At 43.1% G+C, this 27,091-nt stretch overlaps 1 protein-coding gene across 1 annotated transcript in view; it reads left to right on the forward strand.

Moving 5' to 3' along the window:
* LOC135530189 (dynamin-2-like) overlaps window positions 1-27,091 on the forward strand; it is a 92,553-nt gene that overhangs the window by 30,015 nt on the left and 35,447 nt on the right. Inside the window, exons 4-12 of the mRNA XM_064958560.1 lie at window positions 10,356-10,456; window positions 13,448-13,550; window positions 13,844-13,942; window positions 14,150-14,310; window positions 15,232-15,374; window positions 17,671-17,806; window positions 18,232-18,299; window positions 18,681-18,819; window positions 26,919-27,005. Of these exons, the coding sequence (XP_064814632.1) occupies window positions 10,356-10,456; window positions 13,448-13,550; window positions 13,844-13,942; window positions 14,150-14,310; window positions 15,232-15,374; window positions 17,671-17,806; window positions 18,232-18,299; window positions 18,681-18,819; window positions 26,919-27,005 (1,037 nt within the window). The remainder of the gene's footprint in view (window positions 1-10,355; window positions 10,457-13,447; window positions 13,551-13,843; window positions 13,943-14,149; window positions 14,311-15,231; window positions 15,375-17,670; window positions 17,807-18,231; window positions 18,300-18,680; window positions 18,820-26,918; window positions 27,006-27,091) is intronic.

Consider the following 27,091-nt stretch of genomic DNA (forward strand, 5'->3'; position numbering starts at 1 on the left):
ACACACACACACACACACACACAACCTTATCAGTGACCGTAACCATTAACCAGTATAGGCAAGTATTTCAAACTACAACCCGACAGTCCCTCCTTTTTCAATAGTATTTCCATACTGTTCAACGTCACATAAACTTTGAAATGACTTATACATGAACAGAAAATAAAACATGATTCACTTTCACGGTTGATTATTTCGTTGACACCTCCGAGACTAATGTCCTCTGATCTGTAATTACACTATGGACTCTCTTTTCCATCCCTCGTCGGACAACTGATAATGACTTTTCAGCTGGAGATGTTGACTTCATCCGTTTCCGCTGGAGATGTTGTCTTACATATTCAAAGAAAAAACAAACATTTGATAACATGATGATTCCCACTCTCCCGTAGCCTGACTCTATACCTGAAAACATGATGATTCCCACTCTCCCCTAGCCTGCCTCTATACCTGATAACATGATGATTCCCACTCTCTCTTCGCCTGACTCTATACCTGATAACATGATGATTCCCACTCTCTCTTCGCCTGACTCTATACCTGATAACATGATGATTCCCACTCTCTCTTCGCCTGACTCTATACCTGATAACATGATGATTCCCACTCTCCCCTAGCCTGACTCTATACCTGATAACATGATGATTCCCACTCTCTCTTCGCCTGACTCTATACCTGATAACATGATGATTCCCACTCTCTCTTCGCCTGACTCTATACCTGATAACATGATGATTCCCACTCTCTCTTCGCCTGACTCTATACCTGATAACATGATGATTCCCACTCTCTCTTCGCCTGACTCTATACCTGATAACATGATGATTCCCACTCTCCCCTAGTCTGCCTCTATACCTGATAACATGATGATTCCCACTCTCCCCTAGTCTGCCTCTATACCTGATAACATGATGATTCCCACTCTCTCTTCGCCTGACTCTATACCTGATAACATGATGATTCCCACTCTCCCGTAGCCTGACTCTATACCTGATAACATGATGATTCCCACTCTCCCGTAGCCTGACTCTATACCTGATAACATGATGATTCCCACTCTCCCCTAGCCTGACTCTATACCTGATAACATGATGATTCCCACTCTCCCCTAGCCTGACTCTATACCTGATAACATGATGATTCCCACTCTCCCCTAGCCTGCCTCTATACCTGATAACATGATGATTCCCACTCTCTCTTCGCCTGACTCTATACCTGATAACATGATGATTCCCACTCTCTCTTCGCCTGACTCTATACCCGATAACATGATGATTCCCACTCTCCCCTAGCCTGACTCTATACCTGATAACATGATGATTCCCACTCTCCCGTAGCCTGACTCTATACCTGATAACATGATGATTCCCACTCTCTCTTCGCCTGACTCTATACCTGATAACATGATGATTCCCACTCTCTCTTCGCCTGACTCTATACCTGATAACATGATGATTCCCACTCTCTCTTCGCCTGCCTCTATACCTGATAACATGATGATTCCCACTCTCCCCTAGCCTGACTCTATACCTGATAACATGATGATTCCCACTCTCTCTTCGCCTGACTCTATACCTGATAACATGATGATTCCCACTCTCTCTTCGCCTGCCTCTATACCTGATAACATGATGATTCCCACTCTCCCGTAGCCTGACTCTATACCTGATAACATGATGATTCCCACTCTCCCCTAGCCTGACTCTATACCTGATAACATGATGATTCCCACTCTCCCGTAGCCTGACTCTATACCTGATAACATGATGATTCCCACTCTCCCCTAGCCTCACTCTATACCCGATAACATGATGATTCCCACTCTCCCGTAGCCTGACTCTATACCTGATAACATGATGATTCCCACTCTCCCCTAGCCTGACTCTATACCTGATAACATGATGATTCCCACTCTCCCCTAGCCTGCCTCTATACCTGATAACATGATGATTCCCACTCTCCCGTAGCCTGCCTCTATACCTGATAACATGATGATTCCCACTCTCCCGTAGCCTGACTCTATACCTGATAACATGATGATTCCCACTCTCCCCTAGCCTGACTCTATACCTGATAACATGATGATTCCCACTCTCCCCTAGCCTGCCTCTATACCTGATAACATGATGATTCCCACTCTCCCGTAGCCTGACTCTATACCCGATAACATGATGATTCCCACTCTCCCCTAGCCTGACTCTATACCTGATAACATGATGATTCCCACTCTCCCGTAGCCTGACTCTATACCTGATAACATGATGATTCCCACTCTCCCGTAGCCTGCCTCTATACCTGATAACATGATGATTCCCACTCTCCCGTAGCCTGACTCTATACCTGATAACATGATGATTCCCACTCTCCCCTAGCCTGACTCTATACCTGATAACATGATGATTCCCACTCTCCCGTAGCCTGACTCTATACCTGATAACATGATGATTCCCACTCTCCCGTAGCCTGACTCTATACCTGATAACATGATGATTCCCACTCTCCCGTAGCCTGACTCTATACCTGATAACATGATGATTCCCACTCTCCCCTAGCCTGACTCTATACCTGATAACATGATGATTCCCACTCTCCCCTAGCCTGCCTCTATACCTGATAACATGATGATTCCCACTCTCCCGTAGCCTGACTCTATACCCGATAACATGATGATTCCCACTCTCCCCTAGCCTGACTCTATACCTGATAACATGATGATTCCCACTCTCCCGTAGCCTGACTCTATACCTGATAACATGATGATTCCCACTCTCCCGTAGCCTGCCTCTATACCTGATAACATGATGATTCCCACTCTCCCGTAGCCTGACTCTATACCTGATAACATGATGATTCCCACTCTCCCCTAGCCTGACTCTATACCTGATAACATGATGATTCCCACTCTCCCGTAGCCTGACTCTATACCTGATAACATGATGATTCCCACTCTCCCGTAGCCTGACTCTATACCTGATAACATGATGATTCCCACTCTCCCCTAGCCTGCCTCTATACCTGATAACATGATGATTCCCACTCTCCCGTAGCCTGCCTCTATACCTGATAACATGATGATTCCCACTCTCCCCTCGCCTGACTCTATACCTGATAACATGATGATTCCCACTCTCTCTTCGCCTGACTCTATACCTGATAACATGATGATTCCCACTCTCTCTTCGCCTGACTCTATACCTGATAACATGATGATTCCCACTCTCTCTTCGCCTGACTCTATACCTGATAACATGATGATTCCCACTCTCTCTTCGCCTGACTCTATACCTGATAACATGATGATTCCCACTCTCTCTTCGCCTGACTCTATACCTGATAACATGATGATTCCCACTCTCCCCTAGCCTGACTCTATACCTGATAACATGATGATTCCCACTCTCCCGTAGCCTGACTCTATACCTGATAACATGATGATTCCCACTCTCCCCTAGCCTGACTCTATACCTGATAACATGATGATTCCCACTCTCCCGTAGCCTGACTCTATACCTGATAACATGATGATTCCCACTCTCCCCTAGCCTGCCTCTATACCTGATAACATGATGATTCCCACTCTCCCCTAGCCTGACTCTATACCTGATAACATGATGATTCCCACTCTCCCCTAGCCTGACTCTATACCTGATAACATGATGATTCCCACTCTCCCCTCGCCTGCCTCTATACCTGATAACATGATGATTCCCACTCTCCCCTAGCCTGCCTCTATACCTGATAACATGATGATTCCCACTCTCCCCTCGCCTGCCTCTATACCTGATAACATGATGATTCCCACTCTCCCCTAGCCTGACTCTATACCTGATAACATGATGATTCCCACTCTCTCTTCGCCTGACTCTATACCTGATAACATGATGATTCCCACTCTCCCCTAGCCTGACTCTATACCTGATAACATGATGATTCCCACTCTCTCTTCGCCTGACTCTATACCTGATAACATGATGATTCCCACTCTCTCTTCGCCTGACTCTATACCTGATAACATGATGATTCCCACTCTCTCTTCGCCTGCCTCTATACCTGATAACATGATGATTCCCACTCTCCCCTAGCCTGACTCTATACCTGATAACATGATGATTCCCACTCTCCCCTAGCCTGACTCTATACCTGATAACATGATGATTCCCACTCTCCCGTAGCCTGACTCTATACCTGATAACATGATGATTCCCACTCTCCCCTAGCCTGCCTCTATACCCGATAACATGATGATTCCCACTCTCTCTTCGCCTGACTCTATACCCGATAACATGATGATTCCCACTCTCCCGTAGCCTGACTCTATACCTGATAACATGATGATTCCCACTCTCCCCTAGCCTGACTCTATACCTGATAACATGATGATTCCCACTCTCCCCTAGCCTGCCTCTATACCTGATAACATGATGATTCCCACTCTCCCCTAGCCTGCCTCTATACCTGATAACATGATGATTCCCACTCTCCCCTAGCCTGCCTCTATACCTGATAACATGATGATTCCCACTCTCCCCTAGCCTGCCTCTATACCTGATAACATGATGATTCCCACTCTCCCCTCGCCTGCCTCTATACCTGATAACATGATGATTCCCACTCTCCCGTAGCCTGACTCTATACCTGATAACATGATGATTCCCACTCTCCCCTAGTCTGCCTCTATGCCTTCGGGATACTGTTCTGCTGGGTTCCACAAAAATGAAGGCCCTAAAAAAAACCTCCTCATGCTTTCACCCAGTCTTCCCTTGTTCAGCCACAGGTTACAAAAGGTGATCTAATAACATATTATATTCACTTCGCTCATCTCCTTCTCCATGGTCACCTGATAGTGGTGACCTTAATCAACTGTACCTCATCCTGAGGTAAATCAACACTGTAAATACGTTTCAACATCAAATGGCCCAAGAAGGCGATATCCCAGCGATACTACCCAGGTAACCCCTGCTACCATTAACACTACACATGATGTAACGGCGTTCTTGTTTAGTTGAAGGAGAGTCGGACCGAAATGCAGCGTGTAAGTTACTCATGTTTATTGAAAGAAGACAAAACGAACGAACTAACACGAATAACTAAATAAATACAAAAAAACAACAAACAGAACGAAACCTAATACAGCCTGACTGGTGCAACCAACACAGAGACAGGGACAATCACCCACGAAATGCAAAGCGAAAAACAGGCTACCTAAATACGGTTCCCAATCAGCGACAACGAGAAGCACCTGACTCTGATTGAGAACCGCCTCAGGCAGCCAACCTAATTAACACACACACACACACCCCTAACCAGCTACAATCCCAACTAGTACAAAACCCCAATATGAAAATACAATACAAAATAACCCCATGTCACACCCTGGTCTGACTAACTAATAAACTAAAACACACAATACTAAGACCAAGGCGTGACACATGATGCATACTTCAAAATACCCCTCATTACTATAGTCTAGTTCCATGTTACTATAGTTACTATAGTCTAGTTCCATGTTACTATAGTTACTACAGTCTAGTTCCATGTTGTTACTATAGTTACTATAGTCTAGTTCCATGTTACTATAGTCTAGTTCCATGTTACTATAGTTACTATAGTCTAGTTCCATGTTACTATAGTTACTATAGTCTAGTTCCATGTTACTATAGTTACTATAGTCTAGTTCCATGTTACTATAGTTACTACAGTCTAGTTCCATGTTGTTACTATAGTTACTATAGTCTAGTTCCATGTTACTATAGTCTAGTTCCATGCTACTATAGTCTAGTTCCATGCTGTTACTATAGTCTAGTTCCATGTTGTTACTATAGTCTAGTTCCATGTTACTATAGTCTAGTTCCATGTTACTATAGTCTAGTTACATGCTGTTACTATAGTCTAGTTACATGCTGTTACTATAGTCTAGTTACATGCTGTTACTATAGTCTAGTTACATGTTGTTACTATAGTCTAGTTCCATGCTACTATAGTCTAGTTCCATGTTACTATAGTCTAGTTCCATGTTACTATAGTCTAGCTCCATGTTACTATAGTCTAGTTCCATGATACTATAGTCTAGTTACATGTTACTATAGTCTAGTTCCATGTTGTTACTATAGTCTAGTTCCATGTTACTATAGTCTATTTCCATGATGTTACTATAGTCTAGTTACATGCTGTTACTATAGTCTAGTTCCATGTTACTATAGTCTAGTTCCATGTTACTATAGTCTAGTTCCATGTTACTATGGTCTAGTTCCATGTTGTTACTGTAGTCTAGTTCCATGTTACTATGGTCTAGTTTCATGTTACTATAGTCTAGCTCCATGCTGTTACTATAGTCTAGTTCCATGTTACTATAGTCTAGTTCCATGTTACTATAGTCTAGTTCCATGTTACTATAGTCTAGTTCCATGTTACTATAGTCTAGTTCCATGTTACTATAGTCTAGTTCCATTTTACTATAGTCTATTTCCATGTTGTTACTATAGTCTAGTTCCATGCTGTTACTATAGTCTAGTTCCATGCTGTTACTATAGTCTAATTCCATGCTGTTACTATAGTCTAGTTCCATGTTACTATAGTCTAGTTCCATGTTACTATAGTCTAGTTCCATGTTACTATAGTCTAATTCCATGTTACTATAGTCTAGTTCCATGCTGTTACTATAGTCTAGTTCCATGCTGTTACTATAGTCTAGTTCCATGTTACTATAGTCTAGTTCCATGTTACTATAGTCTAGTTCCATGCTGTTACTATAGCCTAGTTCCATGTTACTATAGTCTAGTTCCATGTTACTATAGTCTAGTTCCATGTTACTATAGTCTATTTCCATGTTGTTACTATAGTCTAGTTCCATGTTGTTACTATAGTCTAGTTCCATGTTACTATAGTCTAGTTCCATGTTGTTACTATAGTCTAGTTCCATGTTGTTACTATAGTCTAGTTCCATGCTGTTACTATAGTCTAGTTCCATGCTGTTACTATAGTCTAATTCCATGTAACTATAGTCTAGTTCCATGTTACTATAGTCTAGTTCCATGTTACTATAGTTTAGTTCCATGTTACTATAGTCTAGTTCCATGTTACTATAGTCTAGTTCCATGTTGTTACTATAGTCTAGTTCCATGTTACTATAGTCTAGTTCCATGCTGTTACTATAGTCTAATTCCATGTTACTATAGTCTAGTTCCATGCTGTTACTATAGTCAAGTTCCATGTTACTATAGTCTAGTTCCATGTTGTTACTATAGTCTAGTTCCATGTTACTATAGTCTAGTTCCATGCTGTTACTATAGTCTAATTCCATGTTACTATAGTCTAGTTCCATGCTGTTACTATAGTCTAGTTCCATGCTGTTACTATAGTCTAGTTCCATGCTACTATAGTCTAGTTCCATGTTACTATAGTCTAGTTCCATACTGTTACTATAGTCTATTTCCATACTGTTACTATAGTCTAGTTCCATACTGTTACTATAGTCTAGTTCCATGCTGTTACTATAGTCTATTTCCATACTGTAACTATAGTCTAGTTCCATGTTACTATAGTCTAGTTCCATGTTACTATAGTCTATTTCCATACTGTTACTATAGTCTAGTTCCATACTGTTACTATAGTTACTATAGTCTAGTTCCATACTGTTACTATAGTCTAGTTCCATGCTGTTACTATAGTTACTATATGTTGTTACTATAGTTACTATAGTCTAGTTCCATGCTACTATAGTCTAGTTCCATACTGTTACTATAGTCTAGTTCCATACTGTTACTATAGTTACTATACTCTAGTTCCATGTTACTATAGTCTAGTTCCATGCTGTTACTATAGTCTAGTTCCATGTTGTTACTATAGTTACTATAGTCTAGTTCCATACTGTTACTATAGTCTATTTCCATGTTGTTACTATAGTTACTATAGTCTAGTTCCATACTGTTACTATAGTCTAGTTCCATGTTGTTACTATAGTTACTATAGTCTAGTTCCATACTGATACTATAGTTACTATAGTCTAGTTCCATGCTGTTACTATAGTTACTATAGTCTAGTTCCATACTGATACTATAGTTACTATAGTCTAGTTCCATGCTGTTACTATAGTTACTATAGTCTAGTTCCATACTGTTACTATAGTTACTATAGTCTAGTTCCATGCTGTTACTATAGTTACTATAGTCTAGTTCCATGCTGTTACTATAGTCTAGTTCCATACTGTTACTATAGTCTAGTTCCATACTGTTACTATAGTTACTATAGTCTAGTTCCATACTGTTACTATAGTTACTATAGTCTAGTTCCATACTGTTACTATAGTCTAGTTCCATACTGTTACTATAGTTACTATAGTCTAGTTCCATACTGTTACTATAGTCTAGTTCCATACTGATACTATAGTTACTATAGTCTAGTTCCATGCTGTTACTATAGTTACTATAGTCTAGTTCCATACTGTTACTATAGTTACTATAGTCTAGTTCCATGCTGTTACTATAGTTACTATAGTCTAGTTCCATGCTGTTACTATAGTCTAGTTCCATACTGTTACTATAGTCTAGTTCCATACTGTTACTATAGTTACTATAGTCTAGTTCCATGCTGTTACTAGAGTCTAGTTCCATACTGTTACTATAGTCTAGTTCCATACTGTTACTATAGTTACTATAGTCTAGTTCCATACTGTTACTATAGTCTAGTTCCATACTGTTACTATAGTTACTATAGTCTAGTTCCATGCTGTTACTATAGTTACTATAGTCTAGTTCCATACTGTTACTATAGTTACTATAGTCTAGTTCCATGTTGTTACTATAGTTACTATAGTCTAGTTCCATACTGTTACTATAGTTGGCATTGACTCTGTCTCCTGTTCCTTATCTCCTATTGGTTCCATGGTTCACTGATATATCTAGGACTGAGTCAATCAGATACTCCCTACCAGTCTCCCATGGTTTTCTTGCAACCAACATCTACAATGAGATCCTATGTTCTGCTAGTCAGTGGTCGGGTTAGGTCCACATTTCTCAGGTTAGTTTAGGTACACATCTGTCAGGTTAGGTCCACATCTCTCAGGTTAGATTGGGTCCACATCTCTCAGGTGTGGTACACGTCTCCCATGTTAGGAACACATCTCTCAGGTTAGGTTTGGTACACATCTCTCAAGTTGGTTACACATGTCTCACGTTAGGTTAGGTACACAGCTCTCAGGTTAGTTACACATTTCTCAGGTTAGTTTAGGTACACATCTGTCAGGTTAGGTACACATCTCTCAGGTTAGATTGGGTACACATCTCTCAGGTTGGGTACACGTCTCCTATGTTAGGTACACATCTCTCAGGTTGGTTACACATGTCTCACGTTAGGTTAGGTACACAGCTCTCAGGTTAGTTACACATTTCTCAGGTTAGTTTAGGTACACATCTCTCAAGTTAGTTTAGGTACACATCTCTCGGGTTAGGTTAGGTACACCTCTCTCAAGTTAGTTTAGGTACACCGCTCTCAAGTTAGATTGGGTACACTTGTCTTATGTCAGGTTAGGTTCACATCTCTCAGGTTGGGTTAGGTACACATCTCTCATGTCAGGTTAGGTACACATCTCTCAAGTCAGATTAGGTACACATCTCTCAGGTCAGATTAGGTACACATCTCTCATGTCAGGTTAGGTACACATCTCTCAAGTCAGATTAGGTACACATCTCTCCGGTCAGGTTAGGTTCACATCTCTCAGGTCAGGTTAGGTACACATCTCTCATGTCAGGTTAGGTACACTTCTCTCAAGTCAGATTAGGTACACATCTCTCCGGTCAGGTTAGGTTCACATCTCCCAGGTCAGGTTAGGTTCACATCTCTCCGGTCAGGTTAGGTTCACATCTCTCCGGTCAGGTTAGGTTCACATCTCTCCGGTCAGGTTAGGTTCACATCTCTCAGGTCAGGTTAGGTACACATCTCTCATCCCAAGGCCCATCTACAGCTCTTTGTGAACACCCCTGTTACAGTGTAAACCTCCCTATTTGTAGATTGATGTACAATGAGCAAATACATTTTCCATTTGAATTGAATAATTTAATCTCTCTCTCTCCCTCTCTCTCTGTCTGTCTCTCTCTGTCTCTCTCTCTCTCTGTTTCTCTCTCTCTCCCTCTCTCTCTGTCTCTCTCTGTCTCTCTCTCTCTCTCCCTCTGTCTTTCTCTCTCTGTCCCTTTCCCCTTCTCTCTCTCCCTCCCTCTCCCTCTCTCCCTCTGTCTCTCTCTCTTTCTCTGTCCCTTTTCCCTCCCTCTATCATCCCCCCTTTCCCACACACCCTCCCTTCCTCTCTCCCTCTCCCTACTCCCATCCCTCTCTCCCTCCTCCCTCTATCCCTCCCTCCTCAGTGTTAAACCTGACTCTTATAGATCTACCAGGGATGACTAAGGTAGCGGTGGGAGACCAGCCAGTCGACATCGAGCACCAGATCAGAGACATGCTGATGCAGGTCAGAGACTGTAGTTACGGTCCCAACTGGCACCCTATTCCCTAGATAGTGCACTACTTTTGACTAGAATGGCACCCTATTCCCTAGATAGTAAACTACTTTTGATAAGAATGGCACCCTAGTCCCTAGATAGTGCACTACTTTTGACCAGATGGCACCCTATTCCCTAGATAGTGCACTTCTTTTGACCAGAATGGCACCCTATTCCCTAGATAGTGCACTACTTTTGACTAGAATGGCACCCTATTCCCTAGATAGTGCACTACTTTTGACCAGATGGCACCTTATTCCCTAGATAGTGCACTACTTTTGACCAGATGGCATCCTATTCCCTAGATAGTTCACTACTTTTGACCAAATGGCACCCTATTCCCTAGATAGTGCACTACTTTTGACTAGAATGGCACCCTATTCCCTAGATAGTGCACTACTTTTGACCAGATGGCACCTTATTCCCTAGATAGTGCACTACTTTTGACCAGATGGCATCCTATTCCCTAGATAGTGCACTACTTTTGACCAAATGGCATCCTATTCCCTAGATAGTGCACTACTTTTGAACAGAATGGCATCCTATTCCCTAGATAGTTCACTACTTTTGACCAAATGGCACTCTATTCTCTATACACTTTAAATATTGAAGTAATACAGTATATCTTCTATGTTGTGTGTAGTTCATATCCAAAGAGTAATAAAGTACATGTTGAAGTAATTAAGTATATGTTAAAGAGAAAGGGGGTAATTAAGTATATGTTAAATAGAAAGGGGTAATTAAGTATATGTTAAAGAGAAAGGGGGTAATTAAGTATATGTTAAAGGGAAAGAGAAAGGGGGTAATTAAGTATATGTTAAAGAGAAAGGGGTAATTAGGTATATGTTAAAGAGAAAGGGGGTAATTAAGTATATGTTAAATAGAAAGGGGTAATTAAGTATATGTTAAAGAGAAAGGGGGTAATTAAGTATATGTTAAAGAGAAAGGGGGTAATTAAGTATATGTTAAAGGAAAGGGGGTAATTAAGTATATCTTAAAGGGAAAGAGAAAGGGGGTAATTAAGTATATGTTAAAGAGAAAGGGGGTAATTAAGTATATGTTAAAGGGAAAGAGAAAGGGGGTAATTAAGTATATGTTAAAGAGAAAGGGGGTAATTAAGTATATGTTAAATAGAATGGGGTAATTAAGTATATGTTAGAGAGAAAGGGGGTAATTAAGTATATGTTAAAGAGAAAGGGGGTAATTAAGTATATGTTAAAGAGAAAGGGGGTAATTAAGTATATGTTAAAGGAAAGGGGGTAATTAAGTATATGTTAAATAGAATGGGGTAATTAAGTATATGTTAAAGAGAAAGGGGGTAATTAAGTATATGTTAAAGGGAAAGGGGGTAATTAAGTATATGTTAAATAGAAAGGGGTAATTAAGTATATGTTAAAGGAAAGGGGGTAATTAAGTATATCTTAAAGGGAAAGAGAAAGGAGGTAATTAAGTATATGTTAAAGGGAAAGAGAAAGGGGGTAATTAAGTATATGTTAAAGAGAAAGGGGTAATTAGGTATATGTTAAAGAGAAAGGGGGTAATTAATTATATGTTAAAGGGAAAGAGAAAGGGGGTAATTAAGTATATGTTAAAGGGGGTAATTAAGTATATGTTAAAGGGAAAGAGAAAGGGGGTAATTAAGTATATGTTAAAGAGAAAGGGGGTAATTAAGTATATGTTAAGGGAAAGAGAAAGGGGGTAATTAAGTATATGTTAAAGGGGGTAATTAAGTATATGTTAAAGGGAAAGAGAAAGGGGGTAATTAAGTATATGTTAAAGGGAAAGAGAAAGGGGGTAATTAAGTATATGTTAAAGGGGGTAATTAAGTATATGTTAAAGGGAAAGAGAAAGGGGGTAATTAAGTATATGTTAAATAGAAAGGGGGTAATTAAGTATATGTTAAGGGAAAGAGAAAGGGGTAATTAAGTATATGTTAAAGAGAAAGGGGGTAATTAAGTATATGTTAAAGAGAAAGGGGGTAATTAAGTGTATGTTAAAGGGAAATGGGGTAATTAAGCATATGTTAAAGAGAAAGGGGGTAATTAAGTATATGTTAAGGGAAAGAGAAAGGGGGTAATTAAGTATATGTTAAAGAGAAAGGTGGTAATTAAGTATATGTTAAATAGAAAGGGGGTAATTAAGTATATGTTAAAGAGAAAGGGGGTAATTAAGTATATGTTAAAGGGAAAGTGTTAATTAAGTATATGTTAAACAGAAAGGGGGTAATTAAGTATATGTTAAAGGGAAAGGGGGTAATTAAGTATATGTTAAAGAGAAAGGGGGTAATTAAGTATATGTTAAAGAGAAAGGGGGTAATTAAGTATATGTTAAAGAGAAAGGGGGTAATTAAGTATATGTTAAAGAGAAAGTGTTAATTAAGTATATGTTAAAGAGAAAGGGGGTAATTAAGTATATATTAAAAGGAAAATGTTAATTAAGTATATGTTAAAGAGAAAGGGGGTAATTAAGTATATGTTAAAGGGAAAGTGTTAATTAAGTATATGTTAAAGAGAAAGGGGGTAATTAAGTATATGTTAAAGGGAAAGTGTTAATTAAGTATATGTTAAAGAGAAAGGGGTAATTAAGTATATGTTAAAGGGAAAGTGTTAATTAAGTATATGTTAAAGAGAAAGGGGGTAATTAAGTATATGTTAAAGGGAAAGTGTTAATTAAGTATATGTTAAAGAGAAAGGGGGTAATTAAGTATATGTTAAAGGGAAAGTGTTAATTAAGTATATGTTAAAGAGAAAGGGGGTAATTAAGTATATGTTAAAGAGAAAGGGGGTAATTAAGTATATGTTAAAGGAAAGAGAAAGGGGTAATTAAGTATATGTTAAAGGGAAAGTGTTAATTAAGTATATGTTAAAGGGAAAGTGTTAATTAAGTATATGTTAAAGGGAAAGTGTTAATTAAGTATATGTTAAAGGGAAAGTGTTAATTATTAATCCTGTTATATGCAGTTCATAACTAAAGAATCCTGTCTGATCCTGGCTGTGACTCCAGCTAACCAGGATCTGGCCAACTCTGATGCTCTCAAGATTTCTAAGGAGGTCGACCCTCAAGGTAAGGAGGAGGGGGCAGAGTGTGTGTAGAGGGGTTACGTCTGTGTGTGTGTGTGTGTGTGTGCGCGTGTGTGTGTGTGTGTGTGTGTCGGGCAAATCCGTCATGATGTATGTGTTCTAACAGGCCCACAATGTGGTTACTAAAATCCGATGTGTAAATATTTGGCTGTTTTTCGCTGCATAAAAGGTGGTCAAACTCTTACCTGATCTATTCATATAATGGGATGGAGAGGTGTTTGAGAGAGAGTGGAAAGTTGCCACGGCGACGACCTGTGTTGACCTATGTGTTTCCAGGGTTACGTACCATCGGAGTGATCACCAAGCTGGACCTGATGGACGAGGGGACGGACGCACGGGACATTCTAGAGAATAAACTACTGCCGCTACGCAGGGGTGACACAGACACACACACACAGACACACACACACACACACACACACACACACACACACACACACACACACACACACACACACACACACACACACACACACACACACACACACACACACACACACACACACACACACACACACACACTCCTGTTATAAGCTGCTCCCCCCAGGTTATAACAGTGTAATAACCACCTCCCCTCTCCAGGTTACATTGGGGTGGTGAATCGTAGTCAGAAGGATATTGACGGCAGGAAGGATATTAAAGCAGCTCTGGGTGCAGAGAGGAAGTTCTTCCTGTCTCATCCAGGATACAGACACATAGCCGACCGCATGGGAACACCACATCTACAGAAAACACTCAACCAGGTTAGATATGTAGACACTATATCAACATTTAACTAGTTCTTCAAAGTAGATAAGACATACTTTCACAAACTGTCTCTGTCCCTCTCTCTCTTTTTTTCTCTCTCACTCTGTCTCCATCTTCTCTCTCACGTCTCTATTTTTCTCTCTCACTCTGTCTCCATCTTTCTCTCTCACTCGGTCTCCATCTTTCTCTCTCACCCTGTCTTTCTCTCTCACTCTGTCTCCATATTTCTCTCTCACCTCTCTATCTTTCTCTCTCACTCTGTCTCCATCTTTCTCTCTCACCCTGTTTCCATCTTTCTCTCTCACTCTGTCTCCATCTTTCTCTCTCACCCTGTCTTTCTCTCTCACTCTGTCTCCATATTTCTCTCTCACCTCTCTATCTTTCTCTCTCACTCTGTCTCCATCTTTCTCTCTCACTCTGTCTCCATCTTCTCTCTCACGTCTCTATCTTTCTCTCTCACTCGGTCTCCATCTTTCTCTCTCACCCTGTCTTTCTCTCTCACTCTGTCTCCATATTTCTCTCTCACCTCTCTATCTCTCTCTCTCACTCTGTCTCCATCTTTCTCTCTCACTCTGTCTCCATCTTCTCTCTCACGTCTCTATTTTTCTCTCTCACTCTGTCTCCATCTTTCTCTCTCACTCGGTCTCCATCTTTCTCTCTCACCCTGTCTTTCTCTCTCACTCTGTCTCCATATTTCTCTCTCACCTCTCTATGTTTCTCTCTGACTCTGTCTCCATCTTCTCTCTCACGTCTCTATTTTTCTCTCTCACTCTGTCTCCATCTTTCTCTCTCACCCTGTTTCCATCTTTCTCTCTCACTCTGTCTCCATCTTTCTCTCTCACCCTGTCTTTCTCTTTTCATCCATCCTTCTTTTTGTCACCATATACCCATTTGAACTCTCTCCCCTCTTCCTCTAGCAACTGACCAACCACATCCGGGACACGTTGCCAGGGTTACGTAGTAAGCTCCAGAGCCAGCTTCTATCTCTGGAGAAAGAGGTGGAGGAATACAAGAACTTCAAACCAGACGACCCGACACGCAAGACCAAGGCCCTACTGCAGTCAGTATATAAACACACACACACAAGACCAAGGCCCTACTGCAGTCAGTATATAAACACACACACACACACACGCAAGACCAAGGCCCTACTGCAGTCAGTATATAAACACACACACACACGCAAGACCAAGGCCTTACTGCAGTCAGTATATAAACACACACACACACACAAGACCAAGGCCCTACTGCAGTCAGTATATAAACACACACACACACACAAGACCAAGGCCTTACTGCAGTCAGTATATAAACACACACACACACGCAAGACCAAGGCCCTACTGCAGTCAGTATATAAACACACACACACACGCAAGACCAAGGCCTTACTGCAGTCAGTATATAAACACACACACACACAAGACCAAGGCCTTACTGCAGTCAGTATATAAACACACACACACAAGACCAAGGCCTTACTGCAGTCAGTATATAAACACACACACGCAAGACCAAGGCCCTACTGCAGTCAGTATATAAACACACACACACACGCAAGACCAAGGCCCTATTGCAGTCAGTATATAAACACACACACACACGCAAGACCAAGGCCCTACTGCAGTCAGTATATAAACACACACACACAAGACCAAGGCTCTACTGCAGTCAGTATATAAACACACACACGCAAGACCAAGGCCCTACTGCAGTCAGTATATAAACACACACACACACGCAAGACCAAGGCCTTACTGCAGTCAGTATATAAACACACACACACACGCAAGACCAAGGCCTTACTGCAGTCAGTATATAAACACACACACACACACACGCAAGACCAAGGCCCTACTGCAGTCAGTATATAAACACACACACACACACAAGACCAAGGCCCTACTGCAGTCAGTATATAAACACACACACACACGCAAGACCAAGGCCTTACTGCAGTCAGTATATAAACACACACACACACGCAAGACCAAGGCCCTACTGCAGTCAGTATATAAACACACACACACACGCAAGACCAAGGCCTTACTGCAGTCAGTATATAAACACACACACACACGCAAGACCAAGGCCCTACTGCAGTCAGTATATAAACACACACACACACGCAAGACCAAGGCTCTACTGCAGTCAGTATATAAACACACACACACACGCAAGACCAAGGCCCTACTGCAGTCAGTATATAAACACACACACACAGTACCAGTCAGAAGTTTGGACACACCTACTCATTCCAGGGTTTTTCTTTATTTGTACTATTTTCTACATTGTAATAGTGATGACATCAGAACTATGAAGTAACACTTATGGAATCATGTAGGAACCAAAACAGTGTTCAATATCCACCCGTCTAATGTGCTCGTGTTTCTTGGTCCAAGCAAGTCTCTTCTTATTATCGGGGTCCTTTAGTAGTGGTTTCTTTGCAGCAATTCAACCTTGAAGCCTGATTCACACGGTCTCCTCTGAACAGTTGATGTTGACATGTCTGTTACTCTGTGAAGCATTTATTTGGGCTGCAATGTCTGAGGCTGGTAACTCTAATGAACTGATCCTCTGCAGCAGAGGTAACTCTGGGTCTTCCTTTCCTGCGGTGGTCCTCATGAGAGACAGTTTCATCATAGCGCTTGATGGTTTTTGCGACTGCACTTGAAGAAGTTTTCCGTATTGACTGACCTTCACGGCTTAAAGTAATGATGGACTGTCATTTCTCTTTGCTTATTTGAGCTGTTCTTGCCATTATATGGACTTGGTATTTTACCAAATAGGGCTATATTCTGTATACCACCACTACAACACAACTGATTGGCTCAAATGCATTAAGAAAGAAAGAAATTAACTTTTGACAAGGTACACCTTTTAATTGAAATGTATTCCAGGTGATTACCTCATGAAGCTGGTTGAGAGAATGCCAAGAGTGTGCATTGTGTGCATCAAGGCAAAGGGTGGCTCCTTAGAAGAATCTCAAATATAAACAAATATTTTGATTTGTTTAACAGTTTTTTGGTTACTACATGATTCCATATGTGTTATTTCATAGGTTTGACGTCTTCACTATTATTCTACAATGTAGAAAATAGTAAAAATGAAGAAAAACCCTTGAATGAGCAGGTGTTCTAAACTTCTGACTGGTACTGTAGATACTGTATCCTGGTCAGTACTTTTGTAATATGACTGTGTGTGTACTGTATATGTATATGTGTGTGTGTGTGTGTGTCTGTCTGTCTGTCTGTCTGTCTGTCTGTCTGTCTGTCTGTCTGTGTCTGTGTCTGTGTCTGTCTGTCTGTCTGTGTCTGTGTCTGTGTCTCTCTGTGTGTGTGTGTGTGTGTGTGTAGGATGGTTCAGCAGTTTGGTGTAGACTTTGAGAAGCGTATTGAGGGATCAGGGGATCAGGTGGATACTGCAGAGCTCTCTGGAGGAGCTAGAATCAACAGGATCTTCCATGAGAGATTCCCCTTCGAACTGGTCAAGGTACACACACACGCACGCACACACACACAGACACACACACACACACACACAGACACAGACAGAGACACACACACGCACGCACGCACGCACACACAGACACGCACGCACGCACGCACGCACGCACGCACGCACGCACACACACACACACACACACACACACACACACACACACACACACACACACACACACACACACACACACACATTGTTTTACTATCCTTGTGGGGACCCAAAATGTATTCCCAATCAAAATCCCTAACCGTAACCCTAACCCTAAGCTTAAAATAATATTTTTCCTTGTGAGGACCGGCGAAATGTCCCCACTTCTCAGAATATTCCTTGTTTTACTATCTATGTGAGGACGTCTGGTGCCTCGTAAAACCAAAAACACACACACTGATTTCCCCTCTGTGTGTTGTGTTCAGATGGAGTTTGATGAGAAGGAGTTGAGGAGAGAGATCAGTTATGCCATCAAGAACATCCATGGAGTGAGGCAAGTACAGACAGACAGATATATACCTGTCTGTCTCTATCTCCCTCTCTATCTACCTGTCTGTCTCTATCTGTCTCTCTATCTACCTGTCTGTCTCTATCTGTCTCTCTATCTACCTGTCTGTCTCTATCTCCCTCTCTATCTACCTCTCTATCTGTCTCTCTATCTACCTGTCTGTCTCTATCTCCATGTGTCTGTCTGTCTTTCTCTACCTACATATGTGTCTGTCTGTCTCTGCCTACATGTGTGTGTGTGTCAGTTTTTACCTACATTTCTTTCTGTCTGTCTGTCTGTCTGTCTGTCTGTCTGTCTGTCTGTCTGTCTCTCTTTCCACCTGCCTCTACCTACATGTCTGTGTGTCTGTCTGTGTGCCCCCTCCAGAACAGGCCTGTTCACCCCTGACCTCGCCTTTGAGGCCATAGTGAAAAAGCAGATCATTAAGCTGAAAGAGCCCTGTCTGAAATGTATGGACCTGGTGATCCAGGAGCTCATCAACACCGTGCGCCAGTGCACCAATAAGGTACCTCGCTGCATGGAGCCTGTAAAGCCCTGTCATGTTACTCCAGGCCACATGGGAGCACTATGGAGCTAGTCTTTAATGCTACCATGCTAACCTCGGCCCCAGGGTAGTGTACCGCATGGAGCCTGTAATGCCCTGTCATGTTACTCCAGGCCACATGGGAGCGCTATGGAGCTAGTCTTTAATGCTACCATGCTAACCTCGGCCCCAGGGTAGTGTACCGCATGGAGCCTGTAATGCCCTGTCATGTTACTCCAGGCCACATGGGAGCGCTATGGAGCTAGTCTTTAATGCTACCATGCTAACCTCGGCCCCAGGGTAGTGTACCGCATGGAGCCTGTAATGCCCTGTCATGTTACTCCAGGCCACATGGGAGCGCTATGGAGCTAGTCTTTAATGCTACCATGCTAACCTCGGCCCCAGGGTAGTGTACCGCATGGAGCCTGTAATGCCCTGTCATGTTACTCCAGTCCACATGGGGGCGCTATGGAGCTAGCCTTTAATGCTACCATGCTAATCTAGGCCCCAGGATAGTGCACTGCATGGTACTGTACTGTGTAGGGTGAAGTTGACCCTAAAAGCTGATCTGGGGTCAGTTTAGCATTTTCCACACTAATGGTTAACGATTTGTTTAGTTTAGAATTTTGGGGAAGAGAAGCTGATCCTAGATCTGTACCTAGGGGAGACTTCACACCAGGGAGCATGGAGCCTGTAATGCCTGACATGCCATGCTATGCTATTCCTGGCCACAGGGGGGCGATGTGCAGCTTTCTTCTACTGTTTTCAGGGTGTTGTGCTGTGAGATGTGTGAGACTGTTTATGTATCTCCTCACGTGTCTCTGGTTCCCCCTGAAGACAAACTGCAGATTGACACACGCGTGCGGACACGCACACACGCACACACGCACGCACACACACACACACACACACACACACACACACACACACACACACACACACACACACACACACACACACACACACCTTGTAACTTAGTCGATGTCAAAGTTTAGTAACAGATGCCAGTATGAACTAACTGACTAAACAAAATGCCTTTTATCTCTCTCTCTCTCTCTCTCTCTCTCTCTCTCTCTCTCTCTCTCTTTCTCTCTCTCTCTCTCTCTCTCTCTCTCTCTGTGTTCTTCTCCCTCTATTCTATCCCTCCATCTCTCTATTTTATTTTATTTCTCTCTTTCACTGCTCCCCTACCTCTCTCCCTCTCTTAATCTGTTTCTATCACTTCCGGACTTCCCTGACTCCTCCCCACCATGACCCCTCCCACTCACGGACCCCTCCCACTCCCGGACACCTTCCCACTTCAATGACTCCTCCCACTCCCTGGCTCCTCCTTCTCCTGCCCTACCGTGATAAACTACATCTCCCACGATGCTCCAGAACAGGCCTGTTCACCCCTGACCTCGCCTTTGAGGCCATAGTGAAAAAGCAGATCATTAAACTGAAAGAGCCCTGTCTGAAATGCGTGGACCTCGTCCTGTCCGAGCTCACCTCCCTCGTCAAGAAGTGTACCGGAAAGGTAAAGAGAAGAATCACAGTGGAGGGAAGGAAACAAGGAAGGAGGGAAGAGAGAAGAGGGACAGTGGAGGGAAGGAAAGAAGGAAGGAGGGAAGAGAGAAGAGGGACAGTGGAGGGAAGGAAAGAAGGAAGGAGGGAAGAGAGAAGAGGGACAGTGGAGGGAAGGAAAGAAGGAGGGAGGGAAGAGAGAAGAGGGACAGTGGAGGGAAGGAAAGAAGGAAGGAGGGAAGAGAGAAGGGGGACAGTGGAGGGAAGGAAAGAAGGAAGGAGGGAAGAGAGAAGGGGGACAGTGGAGGGAAGGAAACAAGGAAGGAGGGAAGAGAGAAGAGGGACAGTGGAGGGAAGGAAAGAAGGAGGGAGGGAAGAGAGAAGAGGGACAGTGGAGGGAAGGAAAGAAGGAAGGAGGGAAGAGAGAAGGGGGACAGTGGAGGGAAGGAAAGAAGGAAGGAGGGAAGAGAGAAGAGGGACAGTGGAGGGAAGGAAAGAAGGAGGGAGGGAAGAGAGAAGAGGGACAGCAGAGGGAAGGAAAGAAGGAGGGAGGGAAGAGAGAAGAGGGACAGTGGAGGGAAGGAAAGAAGGAGGGAGGGAAGAGAGAAGAGGGACAGTGGAGGGAAGGAAAGAAGGAGGGAGGGAAGAGAGAAGAGGGACAGTGGAGGGAAGGAAAGAAGGAAGGAGGGAAGAGAGAAGAGGGACAGCAGAGGGAAGGAAAGAAGGAGGGAGGGAAGAGAGAAGAGGGACAGTGGAGGAAAGGAAAGAAGGAAGGAGGGAAGAGAGAAGAGGAACAGTGGAGGGAAGGAAAGAAGGAAGGAGGGAAGAGAGAAGAGGGACAGTGGAGGGAAGGAAAGAAGGAAGGAGGGAAGAGAGAAGAGGGACAGTGGAGGGAAGGAAGGAGGGAAGAGAGAAGAGGGACAGTGGAGGGAAGGAAAGAAGGAAGGAGGGAAGAGAGAAGAGGAACAGTGGAGGGAAGGAAAGAAGGAAGGAGGGAAGAGAGAAGAGGGACAGCCGCTGCGTCCAGATTGTCTTTCCTTACTCCCAAAGAGTGCACTCGTTCACTTCCTTTCAAGGAAATGACTGAAATTACTGTGGAAACTCCGTCTCCAGCCGCATGCCTCCACCGATCTAATGCTTTTAGATTTGTGGGAAGTAGTGAACGCGTGTACACTTTAGGAAGAAGGAGATATTATTGGAACGTACCCAATAAATTGATTGATGGAGAGAATGAAGAGAATTGTGTTTCTACCATTTCTCCAGCTAGTCTCACCCCTCCACCCTCCCTCCACCCCTCCTTCTCCTCTCCCTCCACTCTCCCCAATTGATTTAATTTCTCTTCACCCCTCTGGGTAGTTTTATTGCTGTCTGTATAGTCACCCCCCCCCCCTCCCCCATAAGCATTGGCCGTGTTCCAGGGCTGACGACATTACAGACAAGCCTGGATAGGTGTTTAGCAAACCACAACAACAATAACAATAACAACAAGCCACGACATATCATGTAGTAATCTGATGCCTGACTGCAGAGTCTGTGATGTGGCGTCAAACATTGTTTGATACACTGCAATGACTGCAATGGAGTACCACAGTATGAGTCATAATACCCATGAAACCTTGCTGTCAAACAAGGAACTGTTTCCAATCATTAGGGGATTTTAGAAACTCTTGAAATAATGTCTGTGTTTCGTGTAGGTTTACCCTGGCGAGACATTTTGATAACTGTGTAAATCTCTCTAAGACAAGGTGACTTTTATCAATATGGTAGCCTGTATTTACCCCCCCCCCAAAAAAAAAGAAAATGAAATGCTATTTAGCTGCTAAAATGTTTATCATAAAGAACTACAAACACCATGAGGATCTGGACCAGACTGCAGAATCCAGGCCAAGGTAAGAATCTCTGGATTAGCTCTCTAATGTTAGATACATTTAGTCATGAATCTCTGGATTAGCTCTCTAATGTTAGATACATTTAGTCATGAATCTCTGGATTAGCTCTCTAATGTTAGATACATTTAGTCATGAATCTCTGGATTAGCTCTCTAATGTTAGATACATTTAGTCATGAATCTCTGGATTAGCTCTCTAATGTTAGATACATTTAGTCATGAATCTCTGGATTAGCTCTCTAATGTTAGATACATTTAGTCATGAATCTCTGGATTAGCTCTCTAATGTTAGATACATTTAGTCATGAATCTCTGGATTATCTCTCTAATGTTAGATACATTTAGTCATGAATCTCTGGATTAGCTCTCTAATGTTAGATACATTTAGTCATGAATAAATTGGCCACAATTCTTTAAATTGACAATTCTGTGAAAAGAGTTGTGCAAGTTTTGACACAATACCTGTTAGCAAAGGTGTCATCTAGAGATGACGTGCAGGAGCTGGCAGGGATTTGTATTTTTGCATGATGTCTACTTTGATGCTGATCAGCACTTTCGAATCTGAGAGTAAATCGAGCCGAATATACTGATAAAAGTCACCTTGTCCGAGAGAGATTTACATGGTTATCAGAACGTCACACCAGGGTAAACATACACAAAACACAGCCCTAATTTGAAGTGTTTCTAAAATGTCCTATTTGAAAAATGAAGGGTGGAAAGACAATTGGAAGCCTTTCGCTGTTTGACCACTAGGTTTTATGGGTATTACAACACCTCCACTGTGGGGCTCTATGTAGTCGGCCTGGAATGCGACCTCTGCCGCTAAATCCACAAGCCCCTCCCTCTGATTCCACACCCGCCCCCTTCCTCACAGTGATTGTTGCTTCAACCTCCCTTCACCCCACCCCTCCCTTGATTACCCAATCAAAACACTCACCTCCCCTTATCTCAGCTTACAACGTCAGCCCCGAAACCTTTGTCTTTATCGTTCCCCCTATGTAGCTCAGGGGGAAGACGTTCTGTGTGACACATCCTTTCCTATGCTTACCCAACCATGTCCAGTCACTCAACCCCTACTTTTGACCAATCAGAACGTTCCTGCTGTGTCTTTAAACCCTCTCTGTGACTCTCACCTCTGTTCCCTAACTCACCTTGTGCTAACATGCTAAATCACAGGCGTCAAACTCATTCCATGTCTGCAGGTTTTCACTCCTCTCTCAGATTGATCAATTCAGACTGATTAATTAGTAACTGCCCTGACCTGGTTGTCCAGGTCTTATTGAACTGCCCTGACCTGGTTGTCCAGGTCTTATTGAACTGCCCTGACCTGGTTGTCCAGGTCTTATTGAACTGCCCTGACCTGGTTGTCCAGGTCTTATTGAACTGCCCTGACCTGGTTGTCCAGGTCTTATTGAACTGCCCTGACCTGGTTGTCCAGGTCTATTTGAACTGCCCTGACCTGGTTGTCCAGGTCTATTTGAACTGCCCTGACCTGGTTGTCCAGGTCTTATTGAACTGCCCTGACCTGGTTGTCCAGGTCTATTTGAACTGCCCTGACCTGGTTGTCCAGGTCTTATTGAACTGCCCTGACCTGGTTGTCCAGGTCTTATTGAACTGCCCTGACCTGGTTGTCCAGGTCTTATTGAACTGCCCTGGCCTGGTTGTCCAGGTCTTATTGAACTGCCCTGACCTGGTTGTCCAGGTCTTATTGAACTGCCCTGGCCTGGTTGTCCAGGTCTTATTGAACTGCCCTGACCTGGTTGTCCAGGTCTTATTGAACCTCCCTGACCTGGTTGTCCAGGTCTTATTGAACTGACCTGACCTGGTTGTCCAGGTCTTATTGAACTGCCCTGACCTGGTTGTCCAGGTCTTATTGAACACAAGTTGAGAGAAGATAATAAAACCAGCAGACAGAGTTGGACAGAGTTGGACTCTCCTTCACTAAATCAATCAATTGGCATTAGTGCACAGGGATACCTGTGGGATATTGATGACAGTATTGTGAGCATGCTGGGATACCTGTGGGTTATTGATGACAGTATTGTGAGCATGCTGGGATACCTGTGGGTTATTGATGACAGTATAGTGAGCATGCTGGGATACCTGTGGGATATTGATGACAGTATAGTGAGCATGCTGGGATACCTGTGGGATATTGATGACAGTATAGTGAGCATGCTGGGATACCTGTGGGATATTGATGACAGTATTGTGAGCATGCTGGGATACCTGTGGGTTATTGATGACAGTATAGTGAGCATGCTGGGATACCTGTGGGATATTGATGACAGTATAGTGAGCATGCTGGGATACCTGTGGGATATTGATGACAGTATAGTGAGCATGCTGGGATACCTGTGGGATATTGATGACAGTATTGTGAGCATGCTGGGATACCTGTGGGATATTGATGACAGTATTGTGAGCATGCTGGGATACCTGTGGGATATTGATGACAGTATAGTGAGCATGCTGGGATACCTGTGGGATATTGATGACAGTATAGTGAGCATGCTGGGATACCTGTGGGTTATTGATGACAGTATAGTGAGCATGCTGGGATACCTGTGGGATATTGATGACATTATAGTGAGCATGCTGGGATACCTGTGGGATATTGATGACAGTATTGTGAGCATGCTGGGATACCTGTGGGATATTGATGACATTATAGTGAGCATGCTGGGATACCTGTGGGATATTGATGACATTATAGTGAGCATGCTGGGATACCTGTGGGTTATTGATGACAGTATAGTGAGCATGCTGGGATACCTGTGGGATATTGATGACAGTATAGTGAGCATGCTGGGATACCTGTGGGATATTGATGACAGTATAGTGAGCATGCTGGGATACCTGTGGGATATTGATGACAGTATTGTGAGCATGCTGGGATACCTGTGGGATATTGATGACAGTATTGTGAGCATGCTGGGATACCTGTGGGTTATTGATGACATTATAGTGAGCATGCTGGGATACCTGTGGGATATTGATGACAGTATAGTGAGCATGCTGGGATACCTGTGGGTTATTGATGACAGTATAGTGAGCATGCTGGGATACCTGTGGGATATTGATGACAGTATAGTGAGCATGCTGGGATACCTGTGGGATATTGATGACAGTATAGTGAGCATGCTGGGATACCTGTGGGATATTGATGACATTATAGTGAGCATGCTGGGATACCTGTGGGATATTGATGACAGTATAGTGAGCATGCTGGGATACCTGTGGGTTATTGATGACATTATAGTGAGCATGCTGGGATACCTGTGGGTTATTGATGACATTATAGTGAGCATGCTGGGATACCTGTGGGATATTGATGACATTATAGTGAGCATGCTTGCTAAAACCAGATAAAAATCTCCTAAATCAGATCAAATTAGCCTCAAACCAGTTTGTGTTAGTTTAAACTGGTTTTCCTAGATTCAAACTGGTTGATGGTAGTTTACAGCAGATATACTACCAAGCAGGATCAATGTCCTATCTGCATGACCCCTCTATGTTGAACTGTCTGTCCCCTACACATGTCAATCACTAGGGGGTGTGTCTGTTTGGCTGGATGGATGACCACTCTATGCTAACTGTCTGTCCCCTACACATGTCAATCACTAGGGGGTGTGTCTGTTTGGCTGGATGGATGACCCCTCTATGTTGAACTGTCTGTCCCCTACACATGTCAATCACTAGGGGGTGTGTCTGTTTGGCTGGATGGATGACCCCTCTATGTTGAACTGTCTGTCCCCTACACATGTCAATCACTAGGGGGTGTGTCTGTTTGGCTGGATGGATGACCCCTCTATGTTGAACTGTCTGTCCCCTACACATGTCAATCACTAGGGGGTGTGTCTGTTTGGCTGGATGGATGACCCCTCTATGTTGAACTGTCTGTCCCCTACACATGTCAATCACTAGGGGGTGTGTCTGTTTGGCTGGATGGATGACCCCTCTATGTTGAACTGTCTGTCCCCTACACATGTCAATCACTAGGGGGTGTGTCTGTTTGGCTGGATGGATGACCCCTCTATGCTAACTGTCTGTCCCCTACACATGTCAATCACTAGGGGGTGTGTCTGTTTGGCTGGATGGATGACCACTCTATGCTAACTGTCTGTCCCCTACACATGTCAATCACTAGGGGGTGTGTCTGATTGGCTGGATGGATGACCCTCTTTGCTAACTGTCTGTCCCCTACACATGTCAATCATTAGGGGGTGTGTCTGTTTGGCTGGATGGATGACCACTCTATGTTGAACTGTCTGTCCCCTACACATGTCAATCACTAGGGGGTGTGTCTGTTTGGCTGGATGGATGACCACTCTATGCTAACTGTCTGTCCCCTACACATGTCAATCATTAGGGGGTGTGTCTGTTTGGCTGGATGGATGACCACTCTATGCTAACTGTCTGTCCCCTACACATGTCAATCACTAGGGGGTGTGTCTGTTTGGCTGAATGGATGGTGTGTGTCTGAGTGAGAGAGAGGTGTGTGTGTGCTTGTTGATGCATGTCTGTGTGATTGTGTGTGCGTGTGTGTGCATGCATGTGTGTGCAATTTTATGTGTGTGTGTGTGTGTGTGTGTGTGTGTGTGTGTGATTGTGTGTGTGAACATGCATGTGTGTGTGATTGTGTGTGTGTGTGCCGTCAGTACCTGCAGCATTGTGTGTTGTTCCACAGCTTGGCTCCTACCCCAGACTGAGAGAAGAGACAGAGAGAATCGTCACAACCTACGTCAGAGAGAGAGACATCAAAACCAAAGACCAGGTGAGAGTGAGACATCAAAACCAGAGACCAGGTGAGAGAGAGAGAGGTAGATGGAGAGAGAGACATCAAAACCAGAAACCAGGTGA

This window comes from Oncorhynchus masou, unplaced genomic scaffold, assembly GCF_036934945.1.
Source record: "Oncorhynchus masou masou isolate Uvic2021 unplaced genomic scaffold, UVic_Omas_1.1 unplaced_scaffold_1285, whole genome shotgun sequence".
NCBI lineage: Eukaryota > Metazoa > Chordata > Actinopteri > Salmoniformes > Salmonidae > Oncorhynchus > Oncorhynchus masou.